At 33.6% G+C, this 21,275-nt stretch overlaps 2 protein-coding genes across 3 annotated transcripts; one reads left to right on the top strand and one right to left on the bottom strand.

Moving 5' to 3' along the window:
• Positions 1-6,622: 6,622 nt before the first annotated feature.
• Positions 6,623-10,034, bottom strand: LOC116346537 (esterase B1-like). 2 transcript variants are annotated; one of them, XM_031776643.1, is made up of 14 exons: positions 9,807-10,034; positions 9,418-9,556; positions 9,187-9,353; positions 8,997-9,072; positions 8,750-8,875; positions 8,314-8,550; positions 8,154-8,198; positions 7,992-8,092; positions 7,779-7,904; positions 7,505-7,692; positions 7,385-7,448; positions 7,303-7,319; positions 7,117-7,242; positions 6,623-7,037 (listed from the first exon to the last, which is right to left on the bottom strand). In XM_031776643.1, exons 1-14 carry the CDS (start codon positions 9,951-9,953, stop codon positions 6,749-6,751), a joined length of 1,848 nt encoding a protein of 615 aa, XP_031632503.1. In that variant the 5' UTR covers positions 9,954-10,034; the 3' UTR covers positions 6,623-6,748. The 2 variants fall into 2 exon arrangements, with proteins under 2 accessions (XP_031632503.1, XP_031632504.1); XM_031776644.1 differs by having other exon boundaries at positions 9,835-9,950.
• Positions 10,035-12,699: 2,665 nt separating this feature from the next.
• On the top strand, positions 12,700-15,296 carry LOC116346538 (venom carboxylesterase-6-like). The gene is made up of 10 exons (XM_031776645.1): positions 12,700-13,074; positions 13,142-13,171; positions 13,260-13,562; positions 13,648-13,932; positions 14,000-14,115; positions 14,180-14,296; positions 14,366-14,541; positions 14,619-14,717; positions 14,797-14,925; positions 15,000-15,296. Exons 1-10 carry the CDS (start codon positions 12,759-12,761, stop codon positions 15,160-15,162), a joined length of 1,734 nt encoding a protein of 577 aa, XP_031632505.1. The 5' UTR covers positions 12,700-12,758; the 3' UTR covers positions 15,163-15,296.
• Positions 15,297-21,275: the final 5,979 nt, after the last annotated feature.

Here is a 21,275-nt window from a genome sequence, read left to right as displayed (position 1 = left end):
ATTGTATAAATTGTGTGATAAATTCAGTCTGTGATCAGACGGTGAATAAATAAATAAATAAATAAATAAATCAATGTCGTTGAAAATTTGACCAGATCTATTCCTCGTCATGCCCAATCATCCCGAAAAATCAGATTTTGAATTTCATGTCTGAGCACGAAACCATCATGTCACCAAAATGGTTGAAAAATAATCAAAAAAGTAAAATGTATGGATTGTGGGTACTCCATTCGGACCAAAAAAAATTACACCGGTCAACAGATATTGCTCAAAAACTAATCAGCACGTCTCCTAGTAGTCCCAAATCATGAAAAAATCAATATTTATTCCAAATCGGATGAATTGAACGCTCTAGAATAAAAACAACTTATTGTTTACTCGCATATCGAAACGCGACTCAAAACGGTTGCATATCAAAGCGAGACAATATTTCGTTACCAAAGGAATAAAGAACATTAACTTTTTATTATACAAAATGTATAAGTTTCGTTTTGTGCTGATAACTAGCTACTGTTCTGCCTTGTTTTACTAACAGAATTTTGTTTCGCTTTGATATGCGACTCAGTTTAACGGTATTAATATTTCGCACTTTCGGAGGCTCGGTATAGAACACACAAAAAGTGAAAAAAAAACTTCTTAATCTCAAATTTCATATACAATCAAATGGCTTGTACCAGCGATTTTTATTGCGCAGTTGTGTGTGAATAGAATGTCCGTTGTAAACTACGGTCACTTACAGTCGGCTTTCAACGCGACTCGATTTAAGATGCGCCATCTCTGAGTGCAAATCCAAACCAAAGGGAAACTCTACACACTTGGGTGTTCGTTTATATATTTGTCAAACATTGATATCTGTCAAAAGAAACAACGTAAACAACACGAAGTGAATATTTTTCTGGTGAACTATCGGTATTATTGTGATTATTGCAAATAAAAAAATTAAAATGTTGCCAGTTCTTTTTCTTCTTCAAAAAATATTAACGCAAATCTGCGATTGCATCGAGAACTGAACACAAGACATGCTAATTACTTGAATCTAATTTTGTTTTTCTCTCGATTTTTTTTTATCACTTAGTCAAATCATAAATTTACATTGACATTACGGAAAGACAAATGTGACACCATCAAATTATCGTCGGATTATCGAAATCATCGTTATTCAAGTATCGCAGCGAATTTGCGGACAAAATAAAAAGTGATTTCAGTGAGTTACAAATTTTCCATTTCAAAAAAAAATTCCATTCGTTGAAAAAAATAAATAAACATTATTAATGTTATTAATGTATTTTTATTCATTTCTTAGAAACTTTGATACGCTCTACTGCTAGCGCCATATCTTAGATGTCAAATTTAAGCAATCGATTCGATGTCAAATGTAACGCAATACAAAACCGTCAAAGCCGTCAAAGCACATCATATTTCAATGATTTGACTAAGTGATAAAAAAAATCGAGAGAAAAACAAAATTAGATTCAAGTAATTAGCATGTCTTGTGTTCAGTTCTCGATGCAATCGCAGATTTGCGTTAAGATTTTTTGAAGAAGAAAAAGAACTGGCAACATTTTAATTTTTTTATTTGCAATAATCACAATAATACCGATAGTTCACCAGAAAAATATTCACTTCGTGTTGTTTACGTTGTTTCTTTTGACAGATATCAATGTTTGACAAATATATAAACGAACACCCAAGTGTCTAGAGTTTCCCTTTGGTTTGGATTTGCACTCAGAGATGGCGCATCTTAAATCGAGTCGCGTTCAAATACATTGTCAATATACAACGCAAGTGATACTCGGTTGTAAACATTCATACATACAAGGAGGAGCGAGATATTTGGTGGTTCAATAAGTCTTTGGCCTGACAACCAGATGGCGTCATAAATAAAAAATCTCTTTATTTTTGACAAGTACCACCTGTCTTTACAATACTGTCAAATTTTAAGCCCAATCCGTGCATTTGTTCACAAGTTACAGGCATAAGTATCAAGCAACTTTTGAGATTTTTCAAATAATGGAAAAAAGTGAATTTCGAGTCTTGATTAAGCACTGCTTTTTAATGGGAATGAATACCGTCGAAGCAAAGGAATGGCTAGATAAGTGCTACGGCATCTGTTCACCACCCAGTTCAACCATCAAATACTGGTTTGCTGAATTTCGTCGCGTACATCCACCGCTGATTTTGAACGATCAGGTCGCCCAAAAGAGGCAATTATCCCCGAAATCATTCAACAAGTCCGCCGCATGTTATTGAATGATCGAAAAGTGAAAGTGCGTGAGATAGCTGAGTCCATAGGCATATCAACAGGGTCAGTGGTTACAATTATGCATCAACATTTGCACATGAAAAAGCTGCTTGCTATGTGGGTGCCGCATTTTCTCAACATCGACCAAAAAGAACAACGAATCAATGATTCTCAGCGATGTTTGGCATTGTATAATCGCAATCCAAGGGAATTTTTGCGTCGATACATCACGATGGATGAGACTTGGGTCCATCACTACGTACCACAAGACAAACGTCAGTCTGCGGAGTGGGTAGGACCAGATGAAAGACCTCCAAAGCGTGTGAAGCAAGATCGATGGGCTGGCAAGGTATTCGCCAGGGTTTTTTGGGATGCGCATGGGGTAATATTCATCGATTATCTCGAAAAGGGTAGAACGGTCAACAAAGAGTATTATATAGCCTTGCTTGACCGTTTGAATGATGAAATAAAGAAAAAACGTCCGCATTTGGCAAAGAAAAAAATTCTTTTTCATCAAGACAACGCAAGACCACACAAAGCCCAATTGACGATGGAAAAATTTGATGAATTAGGATGGGAATTGCTTCCTCATCCACCGTATTCTCCAGATCTAGCCCCCAGCGACTATTATCTGTTTTCAAACTTGAAAAGGTGGCTTGCAGGACAGAAGTTTTACTCAAATGAAGAGGTTGAATGGCAAACTGATGCCTATTTTTGGGGACTCGACAAAACTCATTATTCGAAAGGCATTGAAATGTTACCCGAGCGCTGGGCCAAGTGTGTTCAACTCGACGGGGATTATATTGAATAATAAAAATGATTTTTGATCAAAAATATGTATTTTTCATTGTTAGGCCAAAGACTTATTGAACCACCAAATAGCATTGGACAACGATTTGGGTGACAAAGATGACAAATTTTTATGTTTTGATCACATCACATGATATAGACCATTTAGTGGTGTTCGAGAATTGAGAAAAAAAATCAGATTTTTTTTTCACTTTTTATGCTCTATACCGAGTCTCCGAGAGTTTCATATAAACTCGCCTTGCAATAGCCAAATGACGCCTATTGATTCAATCACGATTGGTATTCGCTTACTATTCAATAGGCATCACATAGCAAGTTTATATGAAACTCTCGGAGACCGGTATAAAGCACTCAACCAGTGAAAAAAGTCCAGATCGTGATTTAGATGATATGGAATGCGATTTTTTTCATTCTGATTTCACCAGGTGATGTAGAAAATTGAGTAGTATTTGAGAATTGAAGAAAAAAAATTTAATTATTTTTTTCATTTTTCGCCAATTTTTGCCATCTATGTGGGAAGCTTGTATGAAAAACATGTGCAAAATATGTGCGGACGTACGACAGTGCCATTTCAGCGGTCTTCCGTGTTTTTCATACAAGCTTCCCATATAGATGGTAAAAAATCGCGAAAAATGGAAAAAAATAATATTTTTTTTTCTTCAATTCTCAAATACTACTCAATTTTCTGTGTCACCTGGTTAAATCAGAATGAAAAAATCCGCATTCCTTATCATCCAAATCACGATTGGCATTCGCATATTATTTAATGGGTGTTATTTGCCAGCTAAATGGCAACCTTATATGAAACTCTCGGAGACTCGGTATAGAGCACAGAAAGTGAATTTTTTTTCTCAATTCTTATGCACAACTAAATGGCCTATATCATCTGGTGCGACTGATTGTAAAAATTTGCTATTTCTGTCACCCAAATCGTTGTTCAATGCTATCTCGCTCACCCTTACATGTAATTTCTCAATGCATTGCATTGTGTTTACAAACAACGTTCTACTGACACACAACTGTGCAATAAAAATTGCTGATACAAGCCATTTGATTGTATATGAAATTTGAGAATAAGAAGTTTTTTTTCACTTTTTGTGTGTTCTATTCCGAGCCTTCGAGAGTGTGAAATATTTATACCGTTAAACTGCGTTGCATATCAAAGCGAAACAAAATTCTGTTACTAAAACAAGGCAGAACAGTAGCTAGTTATCAGCAAAAAACGAAACTTACACATTTTGTATAATAAAAAGTTAATGTTCTTTATTCTTTTGGTAACGAAATATTGTCTCGCTTTGATATGCAACCGTTTTGAGTCGCGTTTCGATATGCGAGTAAACAATAAATTGTTTTTATTCTAGAGCGTTCAATTTAAGTTTCAGTTCAGTAGTTCAGTTCAGTATCGTCGTCAATATTTAATTTTTTGTTTCATATATAAATTTAACAAAACTGGTGTTCCATCTTATTTAAGTAATATTTTTCAAAAAAATAAAAATAATACTCGTTCGGGAATAGATACATTTAGTTTAAAAGTTATGAAGATTTCAAAAGTTTCAAATGAGAATATTTTTGCTCATTGCATTTCAAAAATGTGGAATAATGTTCCAATAGATATTCGTAATTCGAAAATCCTTGACATTTTTCGAAAAAAAATTTTTGATCATTTATTAAATATTCAAAAAAATTAAATTAAAATAATTCGTTGCAATTTGGAATGTTCAATCGTGATAGTTTTTTTAAATTTTATTTTAAGTTTAAGTCATCGACATACAAATTGGGCTTTGAGCCAGCATTTTCATTACATTGTAATTTAAACAAACTGTATGCTGTTTTTCTGAATAAATAATAATAATAATAATAGTTGTTTAGTACAAATTTTGCACTTCATTTAAAAAAAAAATGACATTTTGTATGGTAGTTGTTCAAACCTCAATATAGCGCTACTTGGGGAACCAAATTCAAAACAACTTTTATCAACGATTAGTAGAAGGATGGAAGAATATATTACAAAACAATTTATTTGATTGAAATAATATTTTATGTGATTTTATGTATCTTTTTTTTTAAATACGCTACTGGGCCTCAGAGACCCGACCTGCCCGGTTAAGGGTTAAATAAAAGTTTTTTGTATGCAAACAATCCCAAATATATCAATAAAGATATTGCTTTCAGTTCAAACCAAAACAAAACGCAAAGTTGTGAATAATTTTTGTCTAAAATTTGCGTGGCCAACTTAGCCCCACCATTTTTGTGATTTTCGATTTCGAGGTAGTCACCTTCCGAGCGATGTAGCGTTAATACTAGTGTATATTTTCAAAAGCATATGGGTTCATTTTATAGCCAAAGGAACAAGCTTTAAGTAGGTATATAACATTTACGGTCCGTGTGAAAAACATTAATGAACTGAATTTCACCCGGTCCGTGTGAAATTCAGTTCCACAGCAACGAAACGACAACAACAATAACACATATTTTTACTCTCAAAATTTTGATGTCAAATGGTGTCGACGTTGGTGACGGTATTTTGAAACAGACTGTGTAATCCATATTCATCGTATATGATCCTATGTAAAGTTCTATACTTGATCTAGTTCACATTGACAGTTCAAATCGTTTATGTCCACTAGCATGGACATGGACTGTGTGTTTCTTCTGTTACATGTACGTTGTAATGGACAAGTATAGTAACATGGCGTCGTTCAAATAAATTTAAAAATCCGTCACTCGTGTCGACACCATCTAGCACGGTAGTAGGGATTTCATTGCTGTGTTCAGTTCAGAAATGAATTTCACACGGACCGGGTGGAATTCAGTTAAGAAGCGGAAATTCATTTATATCAATGAAATATATCCGCCGCCTGATGAAATTCAATTTATCGCCGGATAAAATTCAAACGAATGAATTGCAGTGAGCCATAAATTCATGTTGTGAATCACAGTGCGGAAAAGTTCATCTTACGGATGTAAGACATTTTATTTTTTCATCATTTTAGGCAGTAATCTTATCGCTTCTTTCATTATATATTTTGATAGAATCAACACTTACCACATGGCCATAATGTAATTAACTAAACATCATTTCTGGCCACGCGGCTTTAACAGACGTTTCGCGGTGGCCAAAATGTAATTCACTGAGAATCATTTTGGCCGCGTGGCCAAAATGCACATTTTTCGTTGGCCATATTGTAATTCACTGAGAATTATTTTTGGCCGCGCGGCCAAAATGCACATTTTACGGTGGCCAATGGCCATAATGTAATTCATTGAGAATCATTTTTGGCCGTGATTTTTAATCAACTACATTATGGCCGCCGTTAAATGTGTATTTTGGCCGCGCAGCCAAAAATGATTTTCAGTGAATTACATTATGGCCACCGTAAATTTCACTTTATAACCACTGAAAAAAATACATAGGCGGCCAAAATGCGCGCGGCCATAATGCGGGGCGCCAGCCGTATCTCCAAAGAGGCTTATATGTATTCGTTCATACAATTGCTTATTATTCACGTGCTCACTTGTTCGATGATGAAATAGCATTGTTTGTTGAATTTGTTGCAAAGAAAAACATTGTTATGGTTTTTTTCTTGTTTGTATTTCAATTTAATTCACTTGCTGGTTAAAATTCTATTATCTAGGCGTCAATTTCAAAAACGATTGAGGCGAAGATGCCAAAATGATATACATACGTATATGTTACTATCCTGCAAAGGTAAGAGTCGTAGTAGTATAAATTTTCTGTCCGCTTTCCATGGCATCACAACGTTGTTGAATTGGTGTTTCTGCAGGTATGTCGCCATGTTCTGAAACCAATCGTTTCACTTCTTCGATAATACCATCCAAAAACTTGATTCTATCATCAGATGGTCCCTTGCCTGGGATTAAACCGTCATTTGTAACATCGACAAAATTAAATTCGATCGATTTGCTTAAACGTCTGATTGGTTTAAATTTTTGTTTCATCACATCATTATTATGTACCGGTTTTCTGTGAAACAATACATACACACACACACCCATAATCAACTTAAATACAAATATTTACAATAGATTTACAGATTATTTACCCATATTTTATGAAATTCGAAAATAATTTTTGCATCACATTCATTTGATCAAAAGCTAGTTTGCTGGCCGCGTCAATGTGCATATTATCTTTTACCTTGGTTGGAAAATCTTTCAGCTCTTGAGATCTAAAAAAAAGCATTGCTGCATGGTATTATGATTAATTTAGTAATAACGTACAAAATTACCTTAAAAAGAATACGACCTAAAAGATTTAAAGATATAGAGATGAATATGAAAAATATATCGAAAATATATTATAAAAATTACTTCATCAGCGTGACCGGTCCCGGGATACTCTGGATGTGGATTGATCATAGTTTGAGCTGAAAATCTATCAAGCATTTTGAGTTTTCTCAAAAAATTCACCTCAAAAAATACAATATATACCGGTGATAATAGATATCTTTTTTTGAAATAGCTGCATGCTTTTCTATCCATTTATCGTTGTCATATACAAAATAGAGGTCTGAGTCCAGTACGATACGTTGCCGTAGTAGCTCTTGGTCGGTGGTGGATGCTGTGACGTTGAAGTAAAAGCGATGCATCTTTATGAGAACGTCGTTTAAATACTCTGGCTTCAAAAATGATATTTTATTTACGGTGAGATATTTGTATTGATGGAATGGTTCACTTCAAAGTTGTTGTTTTTTTTTTCACTTACTCTCTGATCAAGTATTGATTTTAATCCAAAAATTGGCAAATCAATATCAAACTTATTTACAAATTCACGCACCGCTCTTGGTTCGGAATAGTTCGTTCTGCCGATGATAAATGGTGACAAATATTCCTAAAAAAATAGAATGCAATTGACAACTAAACTCGTACTGTAAAAAAACTCATGAGAATATGTATCCATAAAATGATGAAAACGTACATATTTTGTAGTAGTATAGTATGCGGGTTTGTTGAGACTTTTCAATTTTCCGATTGCAGTCATTGGATCCTCAGTAATAATTGGGCGTATTGCATTTGGCTCTGCAAATTAATAAGATATTATCGGGTGCTCGATGACTTTCTTAATAAAGATGTTACTCACTTTCAATCATGGCATTCCAAGGCGAATACTTCTTAGAGAACGTTTCTTGAAATAAATTGTCAATTAAATAATTATTATTATGATATTTGAATTAATATTTGAAGCAATATTGATGAAATAATTGCTTTGCTGTGAATAAATAATGAATTAAAATGCGTACCTTGCAGATAATTTCGAATTATATTGACATCTGCTGTTTTAACCCATCTTTCCAATTCTTCATTGCTAGGATTACCTCCACCACCAGACCATCTACGAAACAAATACTCCATCAGACATCGATGGTCGCCGGTTTGATACGTGTGATATCGATTGGGCGTTCCTCCCAAGCAAATCATTTGGTTGAAATATTTTGACGATTCTTTATTCAGCATGTGAAACCCTAGAGCACTACCACCTTTAAAATAAAAGCAAATTCGTCTGTTATGAATTTTTTTCATATCTTTTGATATTTCCGTACTGCTCCGTACGAATGATGATGTTTTTTTTCTGCGCGAAATGACGTCAGTTGAATTGATTATAATTTTTTAAATAATACCATCTTGAATTCCACAAAACTCAAAACATGTATATATTGTTCAAATCAAATTTAATACCAGCACTAAGGCCCATCATTGTGATTCGATTCTTGTCTCCACCAAATGCTTCGATATTCTCATACACCCATTTCATGTAAAGCTGTTGGTCTTTTAATCCCATGTTTCCCGAATATTCTGGTGTACCTAATGACAATTTATGTGAATAAAGTTTTCATTTTTATTCTGTAAATAGAACGATTTCGTTCTTTGTTTGTATCTGTATGTTTTTGGAATTATTGACTTAACCCTTCGACATTTTATTTACCCAACGACATAAACCCGAATATACCAAGTCGATAGTTTGCCGTCACAACGATTACTTTGTGCTCTATCATGAAATCCTATTTTAATCAATTGAAAAACACAACCAATAACTATTATTAGTTTTCAACCATTTTTCCAGGTTTTGGTGCAAACATATCTGCAGAATGTATAAGAAAAACATTTAGACTTACCGGCCCTTGGAAGGTATCGTCAGCAGAGCCGATCGCATACCATCCACCATGCACATAGAGCATTACCGGCAATTTTTTTCTTTTAAACATTTTCGTAAAGCTACTAAAACAACTGACGTTAGTTTCGCTGCTGAGGTCTGGGACGAAGACGTTTAAATAGAGACAATCTAAAAAAAAAGAAAAGAAAAAAGATGACGCTTATATTGTATTACTCTAAACCAACACTCTCACCTTCGCTAGTTCGTCTTCGTGATCTTTGGGCGCACCACGGAGCATATTCGTAGGCATTTTTTGTTTCATTCCATGGTTCTATCGGCTCTGGGGCCTTGAATCTCAAGTCACCGATGGGTGGTTTCGCGTACGGTATTCCCTTGAAAGAGAAGATTTTCATTTTCTATAAATGTTTCGTTATATTTAATAGAAATTTATTCACGATTTATTTATTAAACACGATTTCAAACCGAAATTCATTGAAAAAAAAAATTAAGAAAATAAACAAATTATCCAAAAAAAAATGTGGAATGTTCTACATAATAATCATTCTTTCAAGGTTTACACAAATAAATTGGCAAATGCTAGCTTGAATTCTAAAAGCTGAATGAATAAACCTTGAATCTTACTTTGAAAGAGTAATACGGTTTATCGTACCAAATGGTCCTTTGCAATTTTCCTCTTATCGGCCCGGATTTGGTTTTTATTGTTTTTACTTCATCACTATTCACGATCAAAACACATAAACACAAATGAAATACGATGTTTTGAATCATTTTCACCGTACAGGTTAAGTTAGTTACGACCAAGAAGCTTGAACTTTCCAATTCAAATATCTAATTGGTATTGATATTGAATCGGAATCGCCTGATTATTTTATATTCAAAATGTGTCGTTTAATTTCGAAAATTGTCGTACACAGGTGGTGTTGGATATTCAAAAGCAATGTGTAATGTGCTAGAAGGAGACAAATGTATAGTGAAAATTCATCTGAGTCTGAATATTTTCAAAATGAATAACATATCATCTTCTACAAATCGTTCTGAATTTACAAGCTGGAGTCATATCTAGGAGGCACACACGGTTTTTATTATTGCCCATTTCTACAAATTTGCATTTTCTGTACTCTAATATCTTCTAGTTCTTTCTCTCTCTAATATCTTCTTATTAGTGTACAACTACAGTGATGTCAAATGTCAACTAATGAATTTCTGTTTTATATTGACAAAGAAAACGTTGCTGAATAATATAACTAACCATAAGAATGTATTTTAAATTATTTTCGTTGGAATCCATGTTGGAATCTGAGAATAATATATTTAATTACAATATTTATTAAACTCTGTGATGCCGACGATATATTTTATACTAAAATGTTTTTGCATTAGCTAATCTCTTCAATAAATTCTAATATTTCCTAGTAAATCCAAATGTTTAATTCGTGTTTTCCCATTTAGAGTCATATACAAATACAAATGATCAAATTTATTTGAATTCCACAAGAAATGCAGCTCAAGTATCTACTATTCGATTTTAACTAATCTACAGTTCTGAACATTCAAAATCAGTAAAATTGCGTTATATTATATTTTGTGGAAAAGAAATGACTAGCTGACTTGCTACTGAAAATGAATTTTACTTTTCCGTACACACCTAGTGTGTAAGGTAAAGTATTAGAATGGGTCGAAAAATTAACACCCATCAAAATATGTGTTTTCTGGGTGTTTTTGGGGCCAGGGAACACGAATCAATCGTTTTTTCGATGTCCGAATGTATGTGCGTACCCTGTACCCTGTACCCTGTACGCTTTACGCAAAAATTTGTTAACACGATAACTTTCACACAAGAAAAGTAATTCAAAATCTGACTTCACAGGATGATTGGAGGTGCCGAGGAATAGAAATCATTAGATTTTGAGCGAATTTGGTTGATAGAGTGAAGTGTCATGTCTGGTGTGATGTCCATGGGAAAAATTCAATTTTGTATCAATGTATTCTTAAACACTTCAAAATAGGAATTGGGGTTTTTTTTTGGCCCAAGAAAACCGAATATGACATTAGTTTTGCGATACAAATAATTTTTGACACACTTTTCATACAAAAATTACAAAAAAATTGGATTTTTGTATGGAAGTCATGCCTGTATTATATCGTAATGAGCTGAAACTTTGCACAGCTTATTTTTATCACACAAAAATAACATTCTGAGAAATTAAAGAAATTTAAATGCATATTAGGGGTACCTCCCGAACAAAATTTTGGATTTTTCACTCAAAAACGAAAATTTTGTATGGGAAGAAACATTGAAATTTCTTCAAATTCTCAGAAAATCTCTTTAGCTTTTTGTGAGAAAAAAATACTCCGTACAAAGTTTCACCTCGTAACGATATCATACCCATTTTTAGTAATTTTTGTATGAAAAGTGTGTCAAAAATTATTTGTTTCGCAAAACTATTGTCAGATTCAGGTTTGTCGTGAATTTAAATTTACAGTTAAAGATATGTAATAAATGCATGTTGTGGATCACAGTGCGGAAAAGTTCATCTTACGGATGTAAGACATTTTATTGTTAATTAAAACCGTCTACCTAGTCGACTTTAGTCTTCTATTTTTCTGATTTTAAGCAGACGACTAATTTGGGACGTTAGATGGCTATAGCCAACTGTGATTGAAGTTGATTTCAGTTATATTTTTCTCTACTGCAATCGACTGACATAAATGATGCGAAACAACTTTAAATGATTCCAATCTCAGTTGGGAAAAACGTTCCAAATTTTGCACGGGTTGTCCTTTGTGCACAACGAATTTATTATTCATTTTACCAATGAAATAAACTGAAATAAGAAAGTTCGTTATCAAACTTTTTTTCAGACTTTGTAAGATAACATAAAATTATAATATAAAATTGGTCTCTATGAATAAAAAAAATGTCATTCTGTTTTGTATATCTGTTTAATTCATTCATATTACGAATGATGTAATTCTTGTGTATCCAGTATATTCGCTAATTAGTAATAATTCGATTATTATGTAAAAAATAGTACATCAAATATTCATCTACGTAATTGAGCGCATCAAATATTTCCCATTCGGTTTAAATTTTGTTATTATTTCATTTTATAATGTGTCATTGTCATCTAAATGTCTTGGGAGATGTTTTTCTTTCATTTTACGTCTCCAAATTCATTTCATTTCGAATTTTTTTTTTAATTTTTTTGTAGAAATTATTCATGCAATTCAGTATGAATTGCGTATTTCTTTACCAGAAGAATAAAAAGTTCAAAATTGTTTGTTTATTAATATTGACTCAGGAGCTTCTCCTGAGAAGTATACGCTTGATTAGCAGACGTCTGAAATTTCATAATTTCTGTATTTTCTTCGGTTTCTTTTAAGACTTTCCAATGTATTGTACCTTCATCATATTGTCGATTATAAACGGCTGTTTAAATATTTATTTTCATTTGAAAATTCCAGCATAAATAATTGATCGAAATTTCTATATAAAAGTGGTGGTGCAACCGAGCACTTTATGACTTTTGAATTGATAGTCATATCAAGTTTTTTGTTTTGCATTTTAAACTGATGAAGTCAATACGTGTCCAAATATTACTGTGGCAATTCATTGCCATCGTTTATTGCCAGTCTGATGGCTTGAAAGTGAAAACGATCGTTGGCGAAGTGATTGGAGTTAAACAAAAAACGTTTGTCAATCAACTTGTATACATTTCATATAAGGGGATACCCTATGCAGAACCTCCAGTTGGAAAATTAAGATTTGGGGTACCTGTTCCGGTAAAACCATGGTCCAAACCACTTGTCACCACCAATGAATATCAAAATTCATGTCTTGTCCTTGGACAATCCGTCCTTTTGGGAATGAAAACAAACAAAAGCGAAGGTAATTTTTAACATTTATGCATGGAATATATTTCCAATGCGTTAATATTATTCCTTATTTTTTTCAGATTGCCTTTATCTCAATGTATATACGCCAGGTACTTCTTCTCTAAACAAAAACATTATTATCCATATTTCATTTTACAGTAATTTAAGTTTATTTGTAAATTATTATTTTGCTCACAGTTACTGACGAATCCAAAACAAATAAAAAATTGCCTGTGCTCTTCTGGATACATGGTGGAGCATATCTTGAGGGTGACGGAAGCGATTTATATCAAGGAGCTGATTTTTTGATGGAGCACAATGTCGTGTTCGTTTCGATCAACTATCGCTTGGGTCCATTTGGTTTTGCCAATTTCGATACAGCAGGTTACACCGGAAATATGGGACTCAAGGATCAACGTCTAGCGTTGAAATGGGTTAAAGAAAATATTGCATCTTTCGGTGGTGATGCAGAGTCGATCACCGTTATTGGTGAAAGCGCCGGTGTGTAGAATAGTTCGAATCAAAATCGTATAATTTACGTTGAAATGTGGCTTCAATTAACATAAATAATTATTCAACAATTTAGGTGGAGCATCTGTTCATTTCCAGCTCATGTCAGATGCTTGTCAATATGTAAATCGTGCAGTCATGATGAGTGGAAGCGCATTCAATTATTGGTCATACTACAAAGAGAATAATAATGTAAACGTTTTGAAAGAAGCATTCAAAGAGGAATTGGGTGACAAAACCAGTCCAGAGGACATATTGAATTTCATGCGTGATGCTCCAGTCGATGTTATTGTAGCAAAAACTCCAGCTTTTGATCTATCCGCAACTTCACTTGTATTCTTTTGGACTCCGGTTGTTGAAGGTAAACTATGCTCTCAACTAATGAGAGAAGAAAAGATAAAAAAAATCCGATTGTTTTTCAAAAACAGACAAGAAGAAAGCTGTCGAACCCATTTTAACGCAAAGACCACATGAAATTTATGCACAAAATAAATTCAGCGCCCATTGTAAAAGCGTGGACGTCGTGCTAACCACCACAAGTGCTGTAAGTGATTCTCTGAATGGAATTGCAGGAACTCAATTTCTTCTAATTTTCTCTTATTTGACAGGAATTCATGTCATTCAACAATCCATTCAGTCCTTATGCATTTACTCAATCTTTGAAAACGACTTCGCCATACATCCATATACCTTACCATGGTCTTACTTTGGCGCCAAACTCAATGGTATTTACTAATTTTGTCTGTTTTGAAATTACTTAAATTAACATTTTTTCTTAATTTCACAACGGCCAGAAATACCAAAAAGTCCAAGCCAGTATTAAGAAGTTATACTTTGGTGATAAGGAGATTACAGAGACTCCTGACCAATTGAATCAATTCGTTCAAATGACTTCGGATGCAAATTTTGTAGTTCCTTTCTATGAAACCATGAATTTACACTCAAAAGTAGGAAAAACGTTCTGCGCTTAGTAAGTCACATGAATTAAAGAGAATCGAAATATTTGAATGTCAATCTTCTAACCATTTACCTATCAATAACTATTAGTTTCGACATTGACTTGAACACGAATGTTAATAAAATAGTCAGACATATGGAGGCAGTTAAAGGAATGGGCCACTTTGAAGAAACTGGATATCTTTTCAAGTACTTATGAACTTGTGACTTTTACTTTCTGAAAAAAACAAAGAAATTTTATTTTTTGCTTCTTTTATAAAAATTATAGAATAAATGAACCTACGTACGTTAACCTGTACAATCAAACCTTGAAAAACCGTAAAGATCCAAAGAATAAGAAGACAATAGATGCATGGAATTTTGTATCGAAACTCATTGCTGATTTCGCCAAGACAGGGTATTAGAATTAAACATTTTTATATCATTAATTATCTCAATGAAAATATCTCTAACGTTGCTTTCTCTTTTTAGTTCCTTAAATAAAATCGGTGCAATCAAATCAGCCCAAAATGCTCGATGCGTTCACGTCACCAATGACGGCCTGCGCTCAATTACCCAGCCGAAGAAAAAGACCATAGATGCATGGAATAAAATCAAAACATCTCTTAAAGCATACATTGTCGATGAATTTTAAATAAATCATGTGTTGTAAGCTTCCAGTCTGAGATGCTACCGAAGAAAAAAAAAAAAACAAGCAAAAAATTGTTTCACCACTGGATTTTTTTCTGAATAAAAATTTATTTGGAACAGAGCTTGTCCACGAACATTTGTAGCATTTTTTTTATTTACTTGTTGTTCGAATAGCAAAATGGAATGAGATGATAGTAAAGGTCATGGATTAGCCAAAATCCACCGGATTTGGACTTTAGGCCATCGAACTACAGATTTACCAGCATTGAAATTGTAATGTTACTAACCATTACATTAACATAAATGTTTGTAATAACATATGTCCATAAAGTTTTGGCAGTAAATTCAGGCGTTTATTGCGCCACATAAACAAAATCAAAAATATCAACCAATGCACACGGCACGTTTATCAGTACCTCGGGACTACTAACAAACTCAATTCGATGAAATACATCCATTCGCGGAGACGTATTCAAATGGTTGTGGCGGCTAAGTTCAAAACAAATTTCGCATGTGTCTAAAGATGAACCCATCTGCCTACGAACCATATATTGTGTTTCATGGACTTAATATGAAGACAAAGATTCTAGAGAAAGCAAAAAGTACTGTCGTATTCCCTATAAATAAATCCTATTAAATGCTCCAACCCTCCAAAATTGTCATCAAGTACCGAAAACCGGGTTGGTCAAGCAAAAATTCGTTTTTGGTGATTTTTATGGTTACAGCACATCAAAATTTGAACCAAAACAATAGATTTAGACCCGGTCATTAGGAATCAGCAAAATAGGTAATGAAAAAATTCAATAGGGTGTCAAAAATTGGGTATTTACTTCACCTCATAGCATTTTGCACTGAAAAATTCATCATTATGGACAGTGAAACATTCATCGCTATGTCGAACCACGAATCAAGTGCAAGTGGTTTCTTTTGCATTGATTATGTTAGGGCACTACTATATAAGGCTAGAGACGTCGACAAACCGAACTTTGATAAAGGCGTGTTTGTATGGTAGGATCTTCTTTGGAAGGTGTTTTAGAGCCAATATTCGAGAATTTGGTGCTGAAACGTAAGGTAAAACCTCCATTACATGCTCCATTATCAACCAATTGTTGAAATCGATAGAATTCATTGAGAACTATCTGATTTAACACAAAATTTTGGTTTGCAAGCAGAAAAAACCACAATAATGGCTCACTTCTTAAAATATGACATTTCCGTGAAAAAAGGACCATCTGTTTAACTTCACAAAAAGACACCAAATTAATTATTTCTCGTCTGTTTTTGGATGTAAATTATAGGCGAAGGTCCAAAATACTTGAAACAAGCAACAATTAGCGGGAAGGTTCGAGAGAAAGTTGAAAGAAATCGACATATTGGTCCGCCAAAGCATGATTTTGAAGGTTCGACGCATACTGAGAAAAATCGAAGACAATGTCCCGTTCAGTGTAAGGTGAATGTGCTATTCGTAGCCCATTAATGAAGGTTTATACCAATAAAAAAGAATTTAATATTGTATGTTTGTTGTTCAAATGGCGAACATCTGAATTTACTGCCAAAACTTTATGGACATATGTTAGTTAATAAAATTATAATAGCTATTAATGTAATGTCAAAATCTAACATTACAATATCAATAGCTAATACCGGTAATGTCTTGTTACAATAACAATGTGTTACCCGTATTGTTAAAAATCTAACATTAATATTGAGACTTTTCAATACAACTTTTAGTTGAAAATATATTTACAATAGATGGAGTTTTTGCTAAAATCTAAGGTTACAATTGAATGTCCGAGAATGAAAGTGAGTCTTCTCCTGAGAACATAGAAATGTGTAACAAATCTTAAAGATTTCATTGAATTGTAGTACCAACGCAAATTTTATTGAAGTGTAACACGCCGTGTATTTATTAATATTTCTTCTAATCTCTTCTGACGTTTCTATTTCATGTGATTCTTCTACTCTATCAATATCTTTCATATTTGTTTCTTCGACTGGAAAAAGAGTGACTAAGTTACTATTGACTGTAAGTGACTATAGTTAGCTATATTCATGAATTTTAAAATTTTGTATGGAAAACAATCGACTATAGTTACTCAGTCAGTCAGGCGATTATTTTGGGACGTTTCGACTATCGGGTGACTATGATTATTGTCAACTATAGTTAGCTGTTGCAGTTAAAACAAACAATATCACAATGAATAAACTGAACTTAATCCTGTATGCTGTTGATTAGACGTTAGCTTATAATAACCAAAAACTCATTTTTGAATACTGAATATAAATCATATTTGACATGGTCAGACAAACTTTTCATATACCGTACTGATAGTTTGGAAATTAGCCAACAAATTCCAAAGTTTAATTGCTTGATATACCTGTTGGTTCAGAAATTTGTTTCATGAACTTGTTACTAATCTTACTTTCAAAATGTAAATATTCAAAGAAATGTGGGTTTCAGCACATTTTTAGCTGTTGGTTGCAATAAACAGAACGGAGCGAACAAACTGAGATAAGTAAATCAAATCTAATCTAATTCATATTTTTCGCCTACATAGAAACACCGTCAATTAGATTTCTATTCACGATAATTTTCTTGGAATCTCAATTTCTACACACAATATGCGGCCAATTCAAATGAAAATAAAGAGTATTACGGGAGTAAGACGAACTTTTCCGCACGGTGGTAGTTGTGTATTTTATTAAGCTAGTTTAAAATAATATTTGTTCGATTTTTCAAGCCTTTCAAGCGGCGGAAAGTTCGAGACCAAAAAATATGTTCAAACCTTGGCATCGAAATATTCTTTAATTTAATAGCAGAAGTAGTCGCAAAAGATTTTTCACACTTTCATGATCAGGGCTGTAATTTTCACTCTGTCAGTGCACGCACACAGTAGTGTGCACACTCACATTCTATGTGCGTCGCACACAATGCTTGTATTTTGAATGTACACGCACACTTAGTCATAAGTTTGACATTTTTGGCGGTTGGCAAACACTATAAAAAAAATCTCTGACGTTAATTTTGCCATAAAACTTATTTTTGAAACACTTTTCATAACTAAAGTCACGAAAAATTTGGATTTTTGTATGGGAACCATGTCTGTATGCTACCTTAATGGCGTGAAACTTTGCACAGGTTATTTTTTTCACACAAAAATAACATTCGGAGGGTTTGGAGAAATTTCAACCAAAATTAAGGGTATCTCTCAAACAAAATATTCGTTTTTGAGCCAAAAAATCGTTTTTGAAAATTTTGTATGGGAGGTACCCCTAATTTTGATTGAAATCTCTTCAAACTTTCAGAATGTTATTTTTTTTGTGAAAAGAATAACCTGTGCAAAGTTTCAGTTCATTACGATATCATACAGACATAGATCCCATACAAAAATTCAATTTTTTGTGATTTTTTTTCAAGGAAACTGTATCAAAAATTGATTGTATCTCAAAACTAACCTCGGATTTGGTTTTCTCGTGCCAAAAAACCCCCTCGGATTTTTGAGTGTTTAAGTCTACATTAAGTATGACTTTTGGACGAAAATTGGACTCTTTTTCATTGGTATCACTACAAGCATGAAATTTTTTTCCATCAACCAAAGTCGCTCAAAATCTAATGATTTCTATTCCTCGAGACCCCCAATCATCCTGTTAAGTCAGATTTTGAATTAAGTTTCTACGATGAGCGCAATCTTGCTAAAAAAATTTGCGTACGACGTACAGATTAACAAAAACCATGTTTAAAAACGCCAAATTCGTGTTCTCTGACCTCAATAATAGGTAAAAAACATGTTTCTGAAGTTTTCAAAATTTTGACCGATTACAATACTTTTCACCTTACACTAACATATGTCTCACGTAGGTGTGCACAAATTCATAAGCCTGTCATTTAAAGAACAAACACACGATATTAAATTCTTTTTTATGGCTATAAACCTTTATTCATAGACTATCGAATAGCACATTCACATCACACTTAATAGACCTTTGTCTTCGATTTTTCTCAGTATGTGTCGAACTATCAAAATCATGCTCTGGCAGACCGATACGTCAATTTCTTTCAACTTTCTCTCAATCCATCCAACCAATTTGTGCACGTTTTAAGTATTTTGGACCCCCGCCTATAACATACAGCCAAAAACAGAAGAAAAATAAACAAATTGGTGTCTTTTTGTGAAGTTAAACAGATGGTCTTTTTTTCATGGAAATGTCATATTTTAAGAAGTGAGCCATTAACAGAGTTGGTAAATGCACCTCACAAGTGCGCGCCCTTACAAGTTGTGTGCAACTCTTCTTGGGTGCGCGCACTCGATTCCATATAAATGTTGGGTGCGCGCACTTGGAATTTTTTTCGTGCTTATTTCAATATAAAGAATTGAAAAAAATGTATTTTTTACTTAAATCTTTCCATTTTTTATTTGGTCATCTTCAATATATCAATACAAAATACTGTCAAATTGTGTTTCTTATATATTTTGACAGCTACAAGTAGCCGCCTGCTGGTTGTCTTTTGAACCACATTGCTTTACATGTAAACAGTTTTTGCATGTGAAAAAATTCAAAATGGAAAAAATTAAGTAAAAAATACATTTTTGACGATTTTTATATTGAAATAAGCAAGAAAAAAATTCCAAGTGCGCGCACCCAACATTTATATGGAATCAGGTGCGCGCACCCAAGAAGAGTTGCACACAACTTATAAGGGCGCGCACTCGTGAGGTGCATTTACCAACTCTGGCCATTAATGTGGTTTTTTCTGCTTACAAAGCACAATTTGGCTTTAATCCAATAGTTCTCAACGAATCCCATCGATTACAATAATATTTGGTTGATAATGGAGCAGTAATGGAGGTTTTACCTTACGTTACAGCATTAAATTTTCGAATAATGGCTCTAAAAACCTTCCAAAGAAGATCCTACCATACAAACAACCCTTTATCGGTTCGGTTTGTCAACGTCTCTAGCGTTATATAGTAGTGCCCTAACTTTATCAATGCAAAGGAAATCATTCGTACTTCCTTCATGGTTCGATATAGCGATGAATGTTTCACTATCCAAAATGATGAATTTTTCAGTGCAACATGCTATGAGGCGAATTGAACAGCCAATTTTTGACACACTTTGGAATTTTTTCGTAACTTATTTTGCTGATTACTAATGATCGTGTCTAAATCTATTGTTTTGGTTCAAGTTTGGATGTGTTGTAATCATAAGAATCACCAAAAATGAATGTTTGCTTGACCAACGCAATTTTGGCACTTGGTGATAGTTTTGAAAGGTTTGAGCCCTCAGATATGGAATACGACCGGACTATTTGCTTTTTCTAGAATCCTCATCTTCATACTAAGTCCATGAAACACAATGCATGGTTCGAAGACAGATTGGTTTATTTTTAAACACATGGAGAATTTCGTTTGTACTTAGTCCGCCAAAGCAATTTGAGACAGACTTGCGCAAATCCAATTTGTACGACATTGCGAATGAATGTATTTCGTCGAATTGAGTTTGACAGTAGTCTCGAGGTGCCGATAAATGCACCGCGTGCATTGGTTGACATTTTGGTGTTTGTTAATGCTGCGCAATAAACGCTGTAATTTGTGCAAACCTACGTGAGACATATGTTATGTGTGCGGAAAAGTAAAATGCGGAAAAATCTAAACTCATTTCGGTCATATCTTCATCGTTTTTATAATTCTGTGTTATACTTGACCGCAATTTATCGCATTCTAGTAAATTTGACCGAACACGCATAAACTTCAAAATCAAATATTCAAATAACCGTACACGAATGTGAAATTTGACATTTATGCGTGTGTCAGTAAATTTACTATGAATGCGGTAAATTGCGGTCAATTCTAACACAAAATTATAAAAAAAATATGACCGCAGTGAGTTTAAATTTGGCCGCATCTTGATTTGAATTAGCCGCATATATTTTTTGTGCGTACTTTCATCGCTCTAAATGCGATGCCAAAATCCATAAATTTTATCAAAATTTGAAAAGATATTCGATAATATAAGTCGGCCATTCAATTCTACTTAAGTTTCGTTGAAATTAAGTTATTCAAAAATTGTGCGTTCATTGCAAATAAATTCGAACGTCAACGTCATCAAACATCT

The sequence above is a fragment of the Contarinia nasturtii genome, unplaced genomic scaffold (assembly GCF_009176525.2).
Source record: "Contarinia nasturtii isolate CC-2019 unplaced genomic scaffold, AAFC_CNas_1.1 Cnas_scaffold_1565, whole genome shotgun sequence".
NCBI lineage: Eukaryota > Metazoa > Arthropoda > Insecta > Diptera > Cecidomyiidae > Contarinia > Contarinia nasturtii.
Note: the sequence above shows the minus strand (reverse complement) of the source record. Positions and strands in the feature narration are given on the sequence as shown.